Here is a 20009-nt window from a genome sequence, read left to right as displayed (position 1 = left end):
ATCTTTATTTTTTTAAGAATAGAATTAGAACAATAGTTGTAATAACTCTTCACTATATATTAATTTCAGCACATACAGAAAAATATTTTGCAGCTTTTTTTCCGGTGTATTGTCAGATGGCTTATATGTTTTCTTCTGTATTTGTGCCACCTGTGTTTTTTTTTTTTGTTTTTTCACATCATGACTGTTGGCAGGCTCTCGTTCAGTGGGAGAGCTTGGCCTTTTTCTCCATCCTCTGCGTCTCAGCGCTCGCTCTCTCTCTCTCTCTCTGCCTCAGACCCTCTCTGTTGCTCGTTCACTCTACACTTTCCCTGGAGAGTAAAAGTTGGTAAGAGAAGGTCTGTGTGCTGAGGTCAAGTAAATGCAGTATGAGTAAAAAAAATAAAAAATAAAAAAAAAACCTTTTTTGCTTTTGTTGCCCAGAGTTAGATTAGAAGACTAATGCCACTATCATCAGCTGCTCAGCCCCTGCAAATGTTCTTTCATCATCAGAACCAAAATCGCCAAAGTGGGTATAAAAACATTGGGGCAAAAGTTTGCATTTCCCTTGATAAATTAATTAAGAATTTATTTGACTTCATTTCTGATAAAGGAACATTTGTACTAGCTAAATGTAAATTAAATATTATGTTGATCGGGGGGAAAATGTTTTATCTTCGTGGCTTGTCCAAGAAAGTACATATCCCAAATAAGTTATATTTAAAAAATAAATTAAATTAAATTATCTTTTTTTAAACTTCTATTTATTATTTTATTTTAATTTGTACTATTAAGCTTATGACACGTGGCACCTAGTGAGTAGGAGTTTTCAGGTTTCTAGCTTAATTTGCAGGAGAAGTACCATTAGTTACATAAAGCGCAGATAAAGTATTCACACTTTACACAGAATCAATTGAAAAAACATTTTTTTGAAGCATCCTCTTAATACAAAACTCAGTTTAATGTAATTTGATGAATTAAACAGAATTAGCAAAGCTCCTTTTTCATAATCCAAACAGCAACTGAGCAAAGCATGTTTGAGAAACACGATCCAGCAACATTTTATTTTTTTTCCCCTGTTAGTAAAAGTATTATTCCGTTCAATATTGTAAACACACAAAATGTGCTAACCGGCAAAGTTTCAGTTCTGCTTTTAGAGGGTCAAGAAAAAGCCTTCCAGCCAATGATTAAACGCCAAGTGTGCAGCACAAAAGAATGACGAGTTATTAGAAGAAACAATAAAAGTAAAAACACACACACACACACACACACAATGCTTCATCAACAGAGTAACTTAAACACGGCCAACACCCAGCACGTGCAGAGTGCTTTAACCTTTAGTCGGGGAAATACCTTGTTATCATACAGAGGTATGGAAGAGGGGGAGACGGGTTTAGGCTGGATTGTCAGAAAGGGAACGGTGGAAAAAAGAGCATCCAAGGGGAGGAGCGTTACGTTATGAGGACAAAAATGAGAGGATAGAGGGTGGAAGAAAATTAAAACCGGTCAGGAACCGTGGTGGAGTCGAGTGTTTCTATTTTACGTTGGTCCAACCACATTTCACAGGCACGTTTAAACTCTTACGTTTGTCTTGCTCTTTTGCTTTTCAGAAATATTATGTAAATTTTTACATCTTAAAAGGATCAAATCAGTGATTTACATCCAACAACAAACAAACTCTTGTCAAACAGATGGATTCTCTAATTATTAATCTTTACCCCCAACTGTTTTAAAGCTGCTTACACCCTAACAGTAAATGATCGGACCAAAATTTTTTTCTGTTGCAGAAATGTATGTATGTATGTATATACATTTATACATGATATAATTTTTGGGGTTTTTTTTTGTTTGTTTGTTTACTGATATATTAAAGGGAACATGTTGTTAAACAGGTCAAGTGTTTAGCTTACCCTCCAGATATGTTCGAGCCACGAACTTAAGAAGCTCGTCGAGGAGGATGACGGGGAAGGAGAGCTTCAGCACAATCATCCACTGCTCCACGTTGAGGTGAGTGAGCTTGAAGATCATCTGAGGAAGAAAGAAGCAGCTGCGTTCACACAGGTTCCATGTGTGACTCCATGTATTTGACAGCACTTGCGGGTGTGTATGCTTAGTATAAAATATAATCATGTAAGAATGATGCTTTAATATTGTGTTATTGATTTTAAATAGAGTTTCAGAAACGACTCGATTTAAAGGGCAACTTCACCAATTTTTAACTTGCTTTCTGTGGGTTTAGTTTAGGGTGTAAATGTACGCGGAAAAGCAGGTTGACCACGAGTACAAACGTAAGCGATGAGATGACATAATCTGAGCTAAAGGTTCCTCTAAGTGAAAGCGATGTCCTCTGGATTTTTCGGTTAGAAGCAGAGAGATATTTTAATGTCGGGTAGTCAGGGGCACTTTTAATGACATTTATTTACATGTACCACGTAAACTAGAAGCAAGTAAAAAAATCAGTGAAGGCATCCTTTAAGTATTCTTATCTTCAGCCTCTACATAAATTAAACCTAACAACATTTCAGATTTCTGCAGAAACTTTATGATGCTCCAGTGGAACAAATGTGGAGTGTAGATTCATGTTATAATCATTTTTTACACATATACTTGTAGTGGAGTAAAATTTGCTTTACTTCTTTCCAAGCTAAAAAGTAAGTACTTGTAAAAACCCTTTTTATTCCTCCAGAGAACAATAATTAGTGATATTAGAAAATCCCAATCTTCACATCTACCTTCTCCTCCCTGTCCTAACTTTGGGTCTAAATGAAGAAATTTACCTAGTTTTGTACATCACACATTGGTCAACAGGTAGCGGGCGACTCTTGGCACTAAACTGAGAAATATGACTTCTGGTGCTTTTTCAAATCCCCGGCACCTTGGCTGTCAGTATTTAAACATGAAGAATGTGAGTGAGAACTCATCAGTGTGAGGGAGGAGTGGAGGTGGCCCACACTCACGGGCAGGGGGTCGATGTAGATGATCATGAAGTGAAGGGACATGGAGAGGCTCATGGCGGCCACCAGCCAGATGTTGCTCCAGGGGGGCATTCGCACCAGGGACTGGTTCTCAGACAAGCTGTGGAGTATGAGGGAGGGGGGAGGGGGTAATGGAGTTGTACATGAAGGCATGAAAATACACGTGAAGAGTAAAGTGGAGATGTGGCAGAAGCAGAAGAAAGTTGTCGTGTGTCTGCAGTCACACCATCACGTAGTGATTTGAGGTGTTATATGGACATACAGGATAATGACAGTTATCATCAGAGACAATTACCTGGATTCAATTAATTACTTAATACAAATAGCCAGCAATTGAATTAAAAAATAGAATAATTCCAGAAGAAAGTAGTCACAGTAATTTAAAAGGAAAGCAGCAACACTATTTTGAAAAAAACATAAAAATACAAGAAAAGGTGCATCATTAATAAAAATCACTTAACTTATCAAAATGTTCTGAGACTCCCTTTTATTTATAAATGGTAGTAATTAACTCATTAAGTCTAAATAAGGAAATACACATTGTTTCAATTCACTGAGGTCGATCTTTTGAGCTCTGCTACCTCGTATTTTGAATTTGCTAACTAAAATTACTAGACACAATTCAGAGTCTGATTACAAAAAAGTGTAATATTATAATATAATATGATAAGATTTATTGATCCTGTGTAAAACTCACTAGCTACTTAGTAGTATTTTGTAAAGTCAGGCTGTTGAAGAAGCTCCAGCTACAACATACAAGTCATGAACACGGTAATAATTCAATTAATACATTTGATGCTCTCAATCAGACCTGTTCAGAGCGTTGCACATCTCAATGGTGACCAGCACAGACAGAGCCATGGTCATAGGTGGAGCGGACTCGAACACCTCGCAGTGGACTCCAGCAAAATCCACATTGTCCTCGCTGCACTGCATGAAGTGCGACTGACAGAGGGGATGAAAACGCACACGTCAAAGTGTCGTTGGTGTTAATCATTTTAATGATTACTCATGTGGCACGATGACGCGCTGCAGATTGTAGTTTTGCCAGAAAGGTCCAGAAATAATAATAGATTTAGGAACTAACCAGCTGGTGGAAGGTGACCATGGGGCCATCGTCACAGTACAGGAACCACCAGGCTGCCGCCGCGACAGTTGCTGCACCGACATAACCTGAAAGAGACATTGCTGTGTTTTAGAGACATTTACTGTGCAGTAACTTTTACTGTCATTTTACTGAGAGTACTGTACTTAGAGGTGCCACATTTAATTAGTTCAATTTTATAATCCACAATATTTATTCAACGGCTGTTTTTCCTATTCTGTTGATAAGTAGATTTTTTATTAATGGTATTATAGGATCAAATTAAAAAAAAAAACTTTTAATTTGTGGTTTGTGGGAGAAGTTAACAAACCACAATAGGAATATATGAAGTTATTACTTAGGAAATTAGCTCCACCTTTAACAGCTGCAACATTAAAGCCACTTGCGCATGTAGCATCAATAATCCTACTCAACTCTATTCAACAATAACTGTAATATTAATTAATTAATATTGTAAGTATATTGTATTGATGTACTGCTCTTTACTTAAAAGTAACCCTTTGAATGCAGGACCTTCTCTATACTGTAGTACCATTACTTTTACTCAAGTCCAAGATCAGAGTACGTCTTCCACCCCTGGGGACAAAGGATTTCATAATTTTGACTTTAGTAATTCCAGATATTTCCAAATGAAAAGTTAGTGACACATTATTTGTTGTACCTCCAATGGCCAAATATCTGAAGAAGAGCCAGCCGGAGATGAGGGGCTCTTTGGGAGAGCGGGGGGCTTTGCCCATAATATCCAGATCCGGAGGGTTGAAGCCCAGCGCAGTGGCTGGCAGCCCATCGGTTACAAGGTTGACCCAAAGCAGCTGGACGGGGATCAGAGCCTCAGGCAGCCCCAGGGCGGCCGTCAGGAAGATGCTGAAACAGTTAGAGATACAAGTCAAAATGTCATTGAGTATATTCTCAATTTGATATTTTTGAAGTCTTCCTGTAAACAAATGTGGCTTAAAGGGCCACTTCACAGTTTTTAACTTGCTTAATATGGTTGTACTTTGGAAAGGACACGTGTTATCACATGTCCGTCTACCTTTGCAATATTACAATATTTCCTTGCTGCTTTCTAGAAGGTCTGCATGATTAATTGCACTCGGTGCCATATTATATAATTCATAATATACCAGTTTAAAGTTTTTCCTTTGTCAAAAGAATAACGGCTTTCAGCTTGTCCCTTCAGGGGTCCCCACAGTGGAACGGGTTCTGCACGTTGATTCGGCATGAGTTTTTCCGTTCACGCCGGATGCCCTTTTTTTAAAATCCAGGCTCGGGACTGGCACCAAGCTGCGTTCTCCCACCCTCTACTCACCAGACGACCTCGCCCACGTTGGAGGAGATGAGGTAGCGGATGAACTGCTTCATGTTGTTGTAAATGGCTCTGCCCTCCTCGACAGCAGACACGATAGAAGAGAAGTTGTCGTCAGCCAGGACCATCTCAGAGGCAGACTTGGCAACGGCAGTGCCAGAGCCCATGGCGATGCCAATCTCCGCCTTCTTCAAGGCTGGGGCATCATTCACTCCATCACCGGTCTTGTTGAAGGGCGGCGAGAAAATGGGGATGAACCATCAGTCTGAGATGCATTATCACATGTTTGTCTTTTAAATTAAATGATTTATTTTAACAGTTCATAACAGGCCTCACCATGGCTGTAATCTCATCAAAACCTTGCAGGTACTCAACAATCTTTGACTTATGGGAAGGCTCCACTCTGGCAAAGCAGCAAGCCTTTTGGACAGCATGCTTCTGTTCGTAGGGTGAGAGGTCGTCAAACTCGCGACCGGTGAAAGCCTTCCCCGTGACGTCCTCATCCTCAGTGAAGATGCCGATACGACGGCAGATGGCCACAGCCGTGCCCTTGTTGTCACCTGGGGGACAGAATTTAGGATTTCTGCTAAGGAGTCTGTCCAGGAATTCGCAATGTTGTCTTTGGAACAATCGACGTCCCTCATCAATTCTGCACAGCTTTGTAATTTAAGACACTGCATGCATCACTTATTGTTTTTAAGTCATTTGAAAAGCTTTTAACAAATCAGTGAGAGTGAGAAAAGAAGTCCAGTTGACATGATGCAACCATGTTGCTAAAGCAGGCATTTTAGGCCCCCTGAAAACAGGGTCCATGAAATCCCACAGAACCTGCTGCTAAGAACTGGCTTGATTTCGTATACGATGCAACTGACCGGTGATCATGATTACACGGATGCCAGCAGCCCTGCACAGCTCGATGGATCCCATGACTTCTTTACGAGGAGGGTCGAGCATGCCAACGCAGCCCACAAAGGTCAAATCAGTCTGGAGAAAACAGAAAAGTTCAGTGTAATTTGGAAACCACTGCAACATACACACCACCTCCAGGGAGTTCGTTAAGCGGTGATCAGTCGCCCACCTCATAGTCTACAAACTTGGTTGAGTCCTCCAGGTTCATCTCCTCTTTCCTTGGAGGGCTGTCACGGGTAGCAAGAGCCAGACAGCGAAGGGTGTCACGCCCTGTACCCCACTCCTTGATGACCGACATGATGTGCTCTTTGACCGGGCCAGTCAGGGGAACACGGTTGGTGCCCACACGGATGTAAGTGCACCGGTCAATGACCCCCTCTGGAGCCCCCTGATGACCCATTAAACAATACACATATATATTATACACTAAAGAGGATACTACAGTTTTAATTTTCCGTCCTGTGTCACACACTCACTTTGACAAACATCTTGTTTCCCACGGGCGCTTTGGCCGACTTGGCAGGACAGCAGTAGACGGACATGGACTTCCTGTCTCTGGAGAACTCCAGGGTGAACTCCTTCCTCATCAGCTGCTTGATCACCTGTCCGGGAAGAAAAAGGAGGATGATTTGAAGTCAGGGTCGAGCTCCACAAACGATGATGTTGATGAAGCTCCATCGTTACCAGCTGCAACATATACTTTTATTTTTGATCCTCAAGAATCTTCTGAGTTAACACTTCATTACCTAATTGACATTTCAAGGCAGAACTTCTACTTAATAATAACATTTATTAGCATCTACATTGTACAGTATCTACCTTGCTTGGGCCTGGTGGCTAAATAGGTGGGGGCATCGGGTTGGGACGCATAAGGCCGCGGGATTGAATCCCACCCCACCAGGTCATGCAGGCCATTGATCATTTTCTTGTGCTAGTACTTTTACTTCAATGCAGGACTTACACTGCAGCAGGTGTTTGCCCTTTCCACCTTGGACAGGCCACGCACTTCTGTGTTGAACACGTTCATCTTCTCCACCAGGCAGCACAGGGCTGTTTCGGTGGCTTCACCCACTTTCTCATAAATACCCTTGGACTGCATCACAGACACAGACAGAAAGGAAAGAAACGAAGTGAGCACATTTTAAATAAATGCTCAAGCCATCAGATGCATGGAATGTGTGTTCTCTGCAGACCTCGTTGTAGTCCAGAGAGGAGTCGTTGCACAGGGCACAGATGGTAGCCAGCTCAACCAGTCCATCATACTGTCCACACTTCAGAGACATGCCATTTTTTGTACTGGGAGAAAATGATCAAGTCAAGATTTTGTTCTTCACGATGCATGTTGAATTCTTTATAAATTCATTTTTTTTACACTTACACTTCTCCCTCAGGGGTGTACTTTGAGCCGGAGATGTCGAACTGAGCGAGGGAAACATTGTCACCTTCCACTTTATCGAGAATGAACATCTGCATTGAAAGAAAGCAACAAAATACAGTTTGTGCTGCATTAGATCAGCTCTTCCTGTCCGTCACCAGAAGATTTGTGTGTATGAATGTGTGGACGCACAGTGAGGTTGACGTCTAAGACATCATTGAAATTCAATGTTTATGCAAACCGGGGAATATTAAATTATATTAGGTTTATTGCCCGGGAATATTAGGTTTGACGATTTAGAGAAAACGAATATTGATGATTTTGTCAGAAATCAACTTTAAGCAAATTAACTCCTTTTTTTTAAAAGGTCAGTTCTGTTGATTTCTTATATATAATTTACATGTACTAAATAACACAAATTTTCTTTGTAGTCTCTGTCTTTTGGACCTCACTGTGTGACCGGGTCTGAACCCACCTTGGTTACACACATCTGGTTGGTGGTCAGGGTACCAGTCTTATCGGAGCAGATGACTGAGGTGCAGCCCAGGGTCTCCACAGATGGCAGGCTTCTGACGATGGCGTTTTTCTTGGCCATACGCCGTGTTCCCAGAGCCAGGCAGGTGGTGATGACAGCGGGCAGGCCTGGCGGACAGATGGATGAAGCAAAAGAGGAAGAGGAACTGAATGGGCTACACAATGAAAATGACATGAGGCGACAAAACTATGGTGGTAAATCAATGCCAAAACCCTTCAGAGCACAAAAGCCCAATTTTGAGAGCTGCTCTGTTTGCAAGTCAGCGTGGATTTGTCAGCGCACAGTCAGATTTGTGTACACAATCCTGCCCAATGTTCAAACTCATTTCTCTGTCTTCTTTTCCGTCCTGGTTAAGGGAAGTGGAAAGACTAATCTGCCATATCTGTTCAAATCGGGACTTCAGGGACTCTGCCTCTTGGCAGGCTGACAGTAGTGGTTGTCCCTATACGCTCCTTTACACATCAGCTGGAGCCCACCCCAACTACGGCGTCCTCCAAAAATATTTCTGTGGTGTGGGGCTGCTGCAAGCCATTCAGTCTGTGTGCCCTCTGAGTCAGCCCTGTGTTCACATTCTTGGCAAAACTCAACCCTGACAACCATGTGGAGAAAGTCTGGAGAGTGTCCAGTTTAGTGACATTATGGTGACACCGGTGTTTGCAGATGATGATTTGTCCTGTTGGCACGATCAGACCGTCGTTTCTGACGGGCTCTGCCAGAGTTTACAGCTGACTGGTGAGAAAGGGAGAAGTGTGAGCACCCGCTGGGTAACAATGTGTTTTTAAAAGTTATCAAAATGACAAATGATCTTGAATATTTCGGTTTTTTTTCCTGCCTTAGACCGTAAACGCGGCTGTCAGCTGCATAGAGATCGAAATACTTTAAGGGTAGTAGTACTCGGAATGCTATGCAACAACATTGTATGTTCTGACACCTGTTGATCCAGCAGGAAGTGTGTACTACAGTAGCTGCTCTGTGGGATCACACCAGTCTTTGGTTGCAAAAAACCCTGTCACCAGGTCTCGGGTTATCCTTGGACACATACTGGCAGGTACTGACCACTTTACATCCCACAAAACCTGCAGGTATGGAGATGCTCTGACCCAGTGCTTCTCAATCCTGGTCCTCAAAGACCACTGCCCTGCTTGTTTTCCAACTACTAACTGCTTATTCAGTCCATCACAAGCGTGACGATACCAGTTCACTTTGTCTTCCCCTCACTCTACCGTCATCAACGATGGTATGTTCCACTTTCTGATCCTGGTCCAGGTAGTCAGCAGTGGGTATAGTATAGGGACAGTCCCTAAAGAGGAGCAGGGGTGGTGTCCTGGAGGACCAGCAGTGAGAACCGCTGGTCTCCACATCACATATGTAACCTTGTGGTTTTCCTGCCTCCACCACATCCACAACAAGCACTGATTGTTGACCTGCTGCCTATGACGTCCCAGCGCTTGATAGGTGCGATGAGATGATCATTGTCATTGGATAAAAGCATCTGTCAAATAATCAAGAGTGTACTTTGCAGACAGCTTGAGATTGTTGACAACCTGGTCATTAGTTGGTCCATCCGGGCTTGGGCCACATTCGTTTAGTTACTCATATCATTAAAAACTATTGTTCTATGCTGTAAGCAAGCACGAAGAAAAATGAGAAAAACAAATAAATAAATAAAGGCAAAACACCAGCTCTTATGGATTTTAATGTAATGACGAGCCTCTGTGCAAACTCCTACTTTACTGGCCCAATGACTTTCCAGCTCCGGAACTCGACTAGACAGATCATGTTGAAAAAAATCAACCATGATTCTTTCAACGATAAAATGAGGTAAAGTTTTGTCATAAGCCGATGGCCTTCATTAAATTTCTAATGGTCTGGGGGCTGCAGCTTCACACTGAAAAGCTACACCAGATAAATCTTAGATATGATAAGAGGCAACCAAATGGAAGTTAAGCCCAAGGTCTTACCTTCAGGGATGGCAGCCACAGCCAGAGCCACAGCAATCTTGAAGTAGTAGATAGCGCCGCGGATCCAGGAGCCTCCATGGACGGGGTCATTGAAATGGCCAATGTTGATTATCCAGACGGCCACGCAAATGAGGGAGATAACCTGGAGGACGGACAGTCGCAGAAATGTTAAACTCAACCAAATGAGTTTCAGAAGCAGTTTCAGAGGCTTCACCCACCTTGGACAGCTGCTCCCCAAACTCGTCCAGTTTCTGCTGCAGAGGCGTCTTCTCCTGCTCAGTGGCGGCCATCTGGTCCCGAATCTTGCCAATCTCAGTGGAGACGCCAGTGCAAACAGCGATACCGATGGCTTTTCCTGCAGAGATGTTGGTGCCCTGAACAGAGGTTTACGGGACAAAGTTGGGTGATCTGAAAAATGTTACCGTATTTAAGACCTTTTACACCCAGACAATTAATTAGACCATTAATTGCAGTGACTCTCTGTCCTCATGAGGTGGACATTTAAGCTTTAACTGAGTTGACAATTCCTTGTGCTAGTTCCGTGTTCTCCAGATCATTTCTTGGACCAAAACCATTTTAATTTTCTACAGTTGTTAATTATTATTTCACAAACCATTTTATAGAACTGGTATAATTGTCTGGGATATGTGTGTGTGTGTGTTTGTGTTGCTTAAGGGGAAATATTATGTAGTGAAAAATTGCTAAATAGCTTATTAATTATAAAATAGACACATGTAATGAATATTTTTTGAACCACAAAATTCAAAGAGGACAATTTTATGTTTAGCGCTAGTTAGCGAATCTTAGCCTGGTGACACCCTAAACTAACATTATGTTAAACATTACATTGCATTTGCAAACCATCAGTATGTTTGCATCATCACAGTGTTTTTTTTTTTTGTGTTCAGCTTCAGCTGCTGCCACTTTAGCCTGACAGAGCTGGAGGCTTTGATTATTATTTATTATTTAGTTATTGTACAGACATCATTATCATAGCAGTTTTAAAAGCAACAGCAGTTTTAAAAGTAGTTCACCGTCAAATTAAGTGTAAATTTATTATCAGGATAAATGGCTTAAGATCATCTGGTTTTCGGGGGAGTCATTTCACCAGACATTTTTCTATGTTGGAGCTGTGAAAGCACAGGTAATAGTGAGTAACACTTCTGATAAAACCGTAACTTTTAACCACTTTCAACCACACTGATGACATTCTAGCTGCCATCTTAGGTGCTGGAGCAACTTGGTGCTCAGCATCTTGCCCGGAGCTTCACTTCACTTCGACATACACAGGAGGAGCCGGGGATCGACCTGTTGAAACTGCTTTACCTCTTGATCCATAATAATTGTTAGGCTTCATACCAGTTTGTCATTATGCTCACGAGTCAGGAAGCTTCCATCCAAATTGGGCACTAATGCACATTTAATGCACATTCCCCTGCACCACAGTTACCACGGATTATACTGGGACAAACAGCCAGTGGCACTAATTCTGCAGTCTGGTAGAAGAAGAAGACACAATGGGATTGTGTAGGATGGCTCAACTGTTCTCCTCAGAGGACATTTAAGTCATTCTTCGTGAATTCTTTACTAAATCCTTCGCACTTTATCACATCCTACTTATTTAATACAGCAACATTTTAACTTCAGCTGAGTATAAAAACAGCTTTACGGCCCACAGACATTGAGCTGAGCTGTTCTTTATGATATTAGTGAGACCTGTATTTTTTTTTTTTTTTTTTGTTACAAGCGACGGGTTGAAAAGAAAAAAAAGACGAGGAGAATGATCTGCGGAAAAGTGGGCAGGATGCAGGACTCACAGAGAACAGCATGTTCTTCTTGTCCTGGTTGACAGCTCGGGGGTCTGGGACCGGATCTGTGTGCTTGATCACGCTGACGGACTCACCTGCAAGTTGCAGAGGGACCAGGTCAGGGAAAAAAAAAAAAAAGCAGACACTGAAAAAGGACACACTTGTGTGTTGCGTGCGACATACAGTGCTACCTACCAGTGAGAATGGACTGGTCCACGCGCAGGGTGGTGGATTTGATGGAGATGATCCTGATGTCAGCCGGCACTTTGTCACCAACTAGATGCACACACAAGCATTTTTACTTTAAATGGCTGATTTATTTAAAGGTTTTTGGCTCTCGTGACGGATTACAGCTTGAAATCAGTCTGACTGGGAGGGGGTGAGGGTTGACTGACCGGCTTTAGCACTGCGCGTGGATTGTGTTGTTGTTGAAAACTGATACCACAGTCCCAGTAAGAGGGAGAGGGAGACCTTGGGGAGATCACGAAATGAAAAGAACAGGTGTACAGCAAACAGAGCGAGGGGCAGAGACAGAGGAGCGAGTCGATATTAAGTGTATTTATACTCAAGCTTGTTTCTGAGTTCCTTCAGTCCCCCACCTCCTCCACCTCCTCCACCCTCTGTGTCTGTGACTGCCTTAAAAGGTTCATCCTCAAGGACATCAGCACACACGTGCATGTGACTCCCACGAAGTGCAAGTGGACAAGGATTCAGCGCAGGCCACCGAAGCTCAGCGGCCACGTGTTTGTTCACTGCCGCACAGGGTGAGAGGTCACCGCCGACGCCATTTCACCCTTTTCTGAATGTGGCACAATTTACAAACAACTCAAACCTTGGGTGTGTGTGAATGGCTTTAGTGACCTTATGAAAGCAGAGTTTCCTGCATTGCTCTGTGACAGCACATCTTTCTTTCCTGCCACGAAGTCAGTCTGACTTCAGCACTTATTTATGCTGGACGTTTTTTTTTTTTTGTTCTCTTTTTGCTGAGTTTTCCTCTCTTTTGTGTTTACTTTAAATCCGTGGAAGTTTTGTTGAAACATTCGTGTCTTTTTACTGTCCCGTGTTTGTCCATTCTTCAGGTTTTGTGGGTTTTTTGTTGTTTTTCTTTATCTCGTCCTACTAATTCTTTATGCTCATAAAAATCGCCAGTGCTAAACGAACAGTTCAAGGGTTTCAAAAGAAATGTTTCAGTCTGCTCTTAACTTTGAGCTGCACTCCTCTGTCTTTTAACTGCCTCTAAGCCGTGGACAAAGGGACTTTTAATAAAGGAAACAGTGAAACAAAAAAATCCCCCCTGAACTGGAGTCTTACCAGAAACTTCCACCACGTCACCAGGAACAATCTCTCTGGCTTTGATCCTCTGCACGCTCTTCCTGTCTGCCCGGTAAACTTTGCCCATCTCCGGCTCGTACTCCTTCAGGGCCTCTATCGCGCTCTCGGCATTGCGCTCCTGTTGCAAGAGCACAAAAAGCCACACAAAACAAAACATATGGTTAATTCGGTTCCATTATGTCTGAGTTTATACCAACTCCAGGCAAGCGATGCTGGCGTATCATCTGCTCTTGTGCACGTTGGACGCATTTAGTCACATTTAAGTTCCATTTATGTACGAAGGGCTTTAAATATGAAAAAACCACTCAGCAGCATCATTCTTAATATATATTTGCATATATAAAAAAAACACTAGAAGACAGAAGTAATGTGGCAAAATGCTTTTTGTATTTGTTCTTTGTAAATGCTTCAGTGTAAAAAGGAATTATTATCTCAACCGATCTTTTATTTTACGGTTCTATTGTTACTGTTGAGTCACAGTTTAAAACTCTTTTGTGAACAGTGTTTACACTGTGTGTGTGTGTGTGTGTGTGTGTCAGAGCTGGCTCAGGCTGAACAACAGGATGATCAGACAGTGATGTCCACTTCAGCGGTTTCTTCCAAGGCTGCCCTCCACCGCCTCAAAGTGTAAAGCCCAACTTATGCCAGTCGCACTCCCTCTCTCCATTCTCCCCCATTCTCCCCATGTGTGAATCCTTGTGCATAGTTTCCAAATGACTGCCACAGGGTTAAAATGACCCCCTCCCACCAGCACACACACGCACTCTGATGGTCTGGTGGAAACTTGACCGTGGATTGTTATGAAGCAGGCTGCGTTTTGAGCCTTCAAGGCACGGCCGCTCTCAGTCCACCCTCCCCCAGCCCCTCCATCTTTCTCGCCCGGACCCTGATGGCTTAACCTTCAACCTTTTCACCTCCTGCTGACGTCATATCTCTCATTCCTGCTTCCTTGAACACTGAGCTCTGGAAGTGTGCTAGCTTTAAAGGACACAGACCGCGACCTCAGCAGGCCATCAAAGTGTGTGTGTGTGTGTGTGTGTGTGTGTGTGTGTGTGTGATTTATTATGTGTGATTGTTGCTAAATATACGAGTCTATTTAGGTGTGTGTAAAAAAACAGAATTCAGGAGCAGGTATGTGTCCTTGTGATTGCAATTGTGTGTGTGTGTGTGTGTGTGTGTGTGTGTGTGTGTGCTTGCTGACCTGCCACACTCCAACGATGGCATTTGCAATGAGGATGAGGAGGATGACGAAGGGCTCCACAAAGGCAGTGACAGTTTCCTCACCTTCCTCAAACCAGGCGAGTACCTAAGAACGAGAAAGAGAAGCTGAAGTTTTCAATAACTACAACTTTTTTAATCACTTGTGCTAATTGTTATAAAAAAAACAAAAAAAAAATTCCACCGGCTGTGAGTTATTATTATGATGATGATGATGATTATTACTATGCCAACGTTGCCTTTTATGATTAACCAAGACATTTTGTGTCAATAAATTGTTAGATAATTGTCAAAACTTTTGCAGTTCAACTTTTGACAATCAGCTTAATTGAATGATGCATCATTTGCGATAGCGCAGCATTTTTACAACACAATACAGTCATGGATGCTCTTCTTGAAATTACCGAACAGGCCGACCAGGCGCAGTCCCAACGGTTCACGGTGCAAAAAAGTGACCAAGAAGACACAAAAAAAAAAAAAAGAAAGAAAGAAAACAAAACAAAACACACACAAAAAGGCAGATATTCTAACAAGAGACAGAACAGACAAAAAATATAATAAAAATACAAATGAACTTATTAAAAAGAGGCCAAGAAACCACAAATAGACAAAAACTGATTAAAAGGAGCCAAAAAAGTCTCAGTTTGGCAGAATCCATCCATGATTACAGTCTGATCCCACACAGATATTATCACTGTGTTCTCTTCACTTACAAATCCCAACTTTAGTCAAAATGAGGTTTACTGAGCTCAGAAACAAACACTTCCGCACTTACGGTACAAGTAACACCAAACATTGACGTACGCATCCCGAGCTACAGCTCAGTAAATGATACACTGCTGTATGAACAATTAGTCAGACAACGGAACATTATTTATTGTCAGTGATTTTGGTGATAGATTATTAATTTATCAAAGAAAAATGTGAAATGTTCTTACAGATCTTTACAGCCTTTCGTATATTAAAATGTGTTCCTGCCTCTAGCTGAAAACCTCCTCCAGGTGATGTCATTGGGAAGTGTTTTTGTTAATTCAGATGCTCGTGGTCTGATTGGACAGTTTTGTTTCGATCAAGCTGCTCCCCCAGAACATGTCACAGTCACAACCCCCGGACTTTTTTAGTTAGAAGCGATATGTATGGAAGGCTAAAGGAGATTTAACACAATTCATGTAGTTATAAATAATAATCTTCACAGTGTCTGTTTGTTCTGACGTGTGTCTTTAAAGTTGTTGTCTTTCGCTGCTGGCCACCATAAAGCATAAAACTGACATGGCGAGGAGCTATTTAGAGGGACATTTCACTTTGTCGCACCTTATGTCATCCTACGTGTGTGTGTGTGTGAAGCCTTTCCTGTACAAGTGACTCTTCCCCGAACCTATAGTCGAACACGTGCCTCCCTGTGAGTGGGAGCGTGTGTGTTGCTAACACAGGTCTGTTTCGGAAAGGCTCCGTGTTGACATTGACACAGATTAGCTGCAAGCCAGCGGAGCGCGGAGCTAACCAGAGACAGAGGAGACAAGAGGCGTCCCATCCTCCTCCTGTAGCGCTCAGCGTTTTCCCCTTAGCATCACAACATGACTGCGTCTTTCAGTTGCCTGCTTTTAATCTTCTGTCTTCACCCTGCTTGTGATCACAGATACAATCGATCTCAGAAATAAGAGTCGGGGCCTGTCGGCACGTTGCAGTGGCGCGACATTCCTGTGTGTATGAATAGGACGACCGTGTATCTGCAGCATTTGGTGTTCTCTCTTTTCGAAACCATATACGACTCTGAATCTATTGCTCTCGTTTGTCATTGTGACTAACAATGCCATTGTGCAACCCAATCCCCAACTCTCCCCCATCACTCTCCCCTGCTGCTGCTGCTGCTGCAAGCCATCCCCCGTTCCTTCCATCCCTGACCTTTGTCCAAGGATACAGTTTCTCACCCTGGCTTGAGACTTTCTTAAAATAAAGCTCCTGACATGCATATGTGCACACACACACACACAGCCACTCTCTTGTCTTTCTCTTTGTCTCTCTGGTTCACACACACACACACACACACACATAGCCTTCTAAGGCCATGGTGACAGCTGTCCGGGGAGGCCAGAGGGCAGAGATCGAGGATTAAGACAATGCGTCCAGCCTACTCTCCATGAAAGTGTTTCGGAGAGAGCAACAGGGAGGGGGGGGAGGAGGGAGAGAGGGATTCCTTGTGTAAATGAGAGTGAGGACATGAGTCCAAATGTAATTTAATAACTTGGCGAGGTTCACACTCTGATTGTCGGCCCGAGGGTGCGAGTGTGCAAGCGCGTGCGCGATCACAAAGAAAACAGGCGCGGGTTAAAAGAAGTGCAGGACTGCAGCACTTTTGCTTTTCCAATCACCAGCGCTCTTGTTGTTTTATCAAACTCAAATTCTGCTTGTTACCGTAGGTACTTTGTTACGTGTTTTAGACTGTGAGCACCGAACGCGTGACTTCGTGGCCTCTCAAGCAGCTCTACATAAATTGAGACTTGAGGCAAAAGCTTTACCTTAATAAAACTTAAACCTACACATAACCAAAGATGGAAGAAATGCCCACATTATTTGATACGTAAAAATATCCAAGGAAAAAGTCCTACACTGCCAATGGTTCATTGGAAGTACTCAAAGTAACCAGATATTTTTGTGATATTAATTAATTAATATTAATTGTTGATCCCTTTAACGTTGCAGCTGGCTGCTCTTTTATACTCTGTTTTGATGATCAACTTTTGAATCCATTACACGCCGGGAAGCAATAACAGCTTACAATTACAATATATTTTATTAATGAATCTGAATCTGAAAAGCATCAAGTTAAGTCATCGACTAAATTTAGCAAGTAGAATAGAAAGTAAGTGTATTCAAGTAGAATAGTAGCAAATATTTGCCGTTGAAATAAAGTCAACACTTGAAGTACTCAGCAGTACTGTCCTTAAGTACAATACCTAATACGCAGTAGTTTGTATTCATCACCATCACAGTATCAGGGGCCTAAACAGTGCATCATTTCCTGAGACCACCCTCTCAGTCATTAGCTTCCACCTGTTCAATGCAAAGTACTGTTGGGGGTAACAGCTACACAATCATGTCAAAAACACTGTTTATGGCTCTAATTTAAAGTTTCTGTGATTACGCTCTCTGTCATTTAAGGCATATTGGAGGTTGGAAGATGCAGCTGTAGTCAAGACGATTAATAATGAAAGATATCAGTTGAAGATGCAGAAAAGTCACCAACTTTCTAAGAAGAAATTCTTGGGGGCACACGAAAAAGAAATAAAGGCAAACAAAATGAAAAAATACCTTTCCCTAAATATATCTGCAAAATAATGAATATTGTGTATCATCTAAAGAAAAGCGACTCACAAAAGAGATGCAAGCAGCCAGCAGCAAGATTCTGACCAACAGGTCCTCGAATTGCTCCGCCACCAGCTCCCAGATACTTTTACCTGCGAAGTGAAGGAAAACAGAAAAACATCACCGAGGAACTGCTGACTAATATTTACCTGCATGCTTAAACCATGTGCTACAATAATATTGCCTCTATATATTTGTGAATTTACATGCAAGATGGATGACGTGCAAGGTCGATATGATCACTTCCCCCTTGTGTTTTTATAAAGTCACTTCATCTATGTTTAGATCTGCTAGTTTTGGGGTCAGCTTGGATTAAAACAAAACCTGTTTTTGTGGGTTTTCTGTGGTGGGAACGTGTTTGTGACTTTCTCCGAGACTGTTGCACGCGAACAGGAGCCAACAACAGGTGTCAAAACAAACGACTACCACAGGAAGTGAGGGGAACAGGTGTGTCCGCGGGGCACAAAATCAAAAGAGGCACTCTGACTGTCGAGACACGGAGGATTGAAAAAGCGGGTGTCGGAGGAGATTTAAAGTGGACTCACCCTCCTCTGCCGGCAGCTCTGTGGGGGAAGAGAGACAAAGGTTATTAACACGCCACATTTACCTGCATTTGTGTTGAATGTTTGCGGCATTAAATCACAATGAGGACGAGGCAGTTTGAGCTCACGTCGACACACAAGCTAATACAATTATACACCATCCATCCACGCACGAGGAGATTAATTAGGTGGTGAACGTCTTTAGCTGCTGCCTGTTTACGACACAAATATAGTGTCTTCAGTAACTGACCTTTACAGTGACCCCTAATTACAAGCTGTTACTCTGTCAACACGCACATTTGTCAGCTGAGTCTCCGAATACACTCGTGCCAGCCTGGTCGAGCACGATTTGCTGGAACAAAAGCTTAGGGGGCCGGTTAAATATATACACTGTGCTGTGTGTGAGATGCTGTAGCGAAGCGAGCAGAAGACATTTTGCTCCCAGTTCGTCGGCCGCGAACAGCCTGTGATTAAGTGAAGCCCCTGTTGTGAAAGAGGCCTGCAGGAAGCGAGCGAGTCTAAAATGGCAGGACGGGGGCAAAATTTACTGTAAAATTAAGTTTTATCTGCCTTTTTAAAGCCAGCTGTGACTATCAGAAACCTGAAGCTTCCCCCCCCACCCCCTTCGTGTCCCTTCTTTACAAACTAATTTCTTCTCTTACGTTTCCCTTAGTGTCTGAGTGTCAACACTTCTATCTCACTTCCAAGCTAAATCCCATGAGCTGATGCATGTGTGTTGCTCCTCCATCCTGCGATTCATTCATTCATTCCTACTCTTCCTTGCCACTTCTCCAGTGGAGTCCACCCAGCTGCCCCCTCCTCATCATCTCATCATCCATCTCTTTCTCTGAGACCTCACCGTTGAAGCCGTACTTGTCCAGGCTCTTCTTAACCTGCTCAGGAGACAGGCCGGTGTCTTCGGTGACGCAGAAGTAGGACAGGACGTCCGCCGACTCTTTGCTGTGTGCGTTCTCCATCTTCACTGAAACAGAGAGGCTTCAGGGACAAAAAGGGAAAAAAAAGAACCACTTCAGTGTGAGGGACCACGATGACCTGATACTGAAACTTTCTTAAAAAACGTTTCATACGTTCACCCACCACTTTCTTTGAAGTGTGGGGCTAGAATTAAAAACTGGCAAACCCCCCCCTGCGTTCACGCTTGCTCTCTCTCTGCACCCTCTCTCTCTCTCTTTCTCTCTGGGCTGTTCCTCTCCTCTCGGAGCCCTGGACTGACAGAAAGTGCAAACCAGCAAACTGTCCTGAAAAGTTTTATACAGATGAAAAAGGGGCCTCATTGGTGGTCGCGCGCCATGCACTCACCCCTCATTGGCTAAGAACGTCACAAATAGGTGGGTGAAGAATAGTCAGGGGGATGTGGGGGTGGTTGGGTGAGGGGGAGGTGGGGTATGAGAGGGGCAACAACTGCAGAGGGCTGCACTGCCCGGCATGCTGGAAATAAGATGTGCATTAGAGAACATTCATGGTCAGGACAGTGAGGAGGGGCAACATAATGGCTTTCTGAATGGGGGGGTGGGTGCACAATAAGTCGAGTCAGTAATTAAAACGAAATATAAAAGACATGTCAAAGAATGTGAGGATTC

At 42.9% G+C, this 20009-nt stretch overlaps 1 protein-coding gene across 4 annotated transcripts; it reads right to left on the bottom strand.

Annotated features, from left to right (window-relative positions):
* Nucleotides 1-36: 36 nt before the first annotated feature.
* On the bottom strand, nt 37-19662 carry atp2a1 (ATPase sarcoplasmic/endoplasmic reticulum Ca2+ transporting 1). 4 transcript variants are annotated; one of them, XM_067478255.1, is made up of 26 exons: nt 19507-19662; nt 19268-19404; nt 18412-18429; nt 17876-17958; nt 14487-14591; nt 13265-13403; nt 12149-12229; nt 11963-12048; nt 10364-10519; nt 10146-10287; nt 8125-8291; nt 7653-7741; nt 7468-7570; nt 7236-7367; nt 6751-6876; nt 6444-6662; nt 6238-6349; nt 5702-5925; nt 5369-5589; nt 4721-4923; nt 4042-4127; nt 3766-3899; nt 2937-3054; nt 1890-2007; nt 1333-1377; nt 37-311 (listed from the first exon to the last, which is right to left on the bottom strand). In XM_067478255.1, exons 2-25 carry the CDS (start codon nt 19383-19385, stop codon nt 1373-1375), a joined length of 2985 nt encoding a protein of 994 aa, XP_067334356.1. In that variant the 5' UTR covers nt 19386-19404; nt 19507-19662; the 3' UTR covers nt 37-311; nt 1333-1372. The 4 variants fall into 4 exon arrangements, with proteins under 4 accessions (XP_067334356.1, XP_067334355.1, XP_067334354.1 ...); XM_067478254.1 differs by lacking the exon at nt 1333-1377; XM_067478253.1 differs by lacking the exons at nt 37-311; nt 1333-1377 and having other exon boundaries at nt 1858-2007.
* Nucleotides 19663-20009: the final 347 nt, after the last annotated feature.

The sequence above is a fragment of the Channa argus genome, chromosome 15 (genome assembly GCF_033026475.1).
Source record: "Channa argus isolate prfri chromosome 15, Channa argus male v1.0, whole genome shotgun sequence".
NCBI lineage: Eukaryota > Metazoa > Chordata > Actinopteri > Anabantiformes > Channidae > Channa > Channa argus.
This window is presented reverse-complemented; position numbering and strand designations above follow the sequence as displayed.

What these genes read in the sequence shown, in the direction of transcription:
- atp2a1 (XM_067478253.1), bottom strand. Translation starts at nt 19,385, where the DNA reads ATGGAGAACGCACACAGCAAAGAGTCGGCGGACGTCCTGTCCTACTTC. An exon ending in GGACCAGTCCATTCTCACTG is followed by an intron (nt 12,049 to 12,148) that starts GTAGGTAGCACT and finishes TGCAACTTGCAG; the next exon opens with GTGAGTCCGTCAGCGTGATC. An exon ending in CCGTGTAATCATGATCACCG is followed by an intron (nt 5,926 to 6,237) that starts GTCAGTTGCATC and finishes TCTGTCCCCCAG; the next exon opens with GTGACAACAAGGGCACGGCT.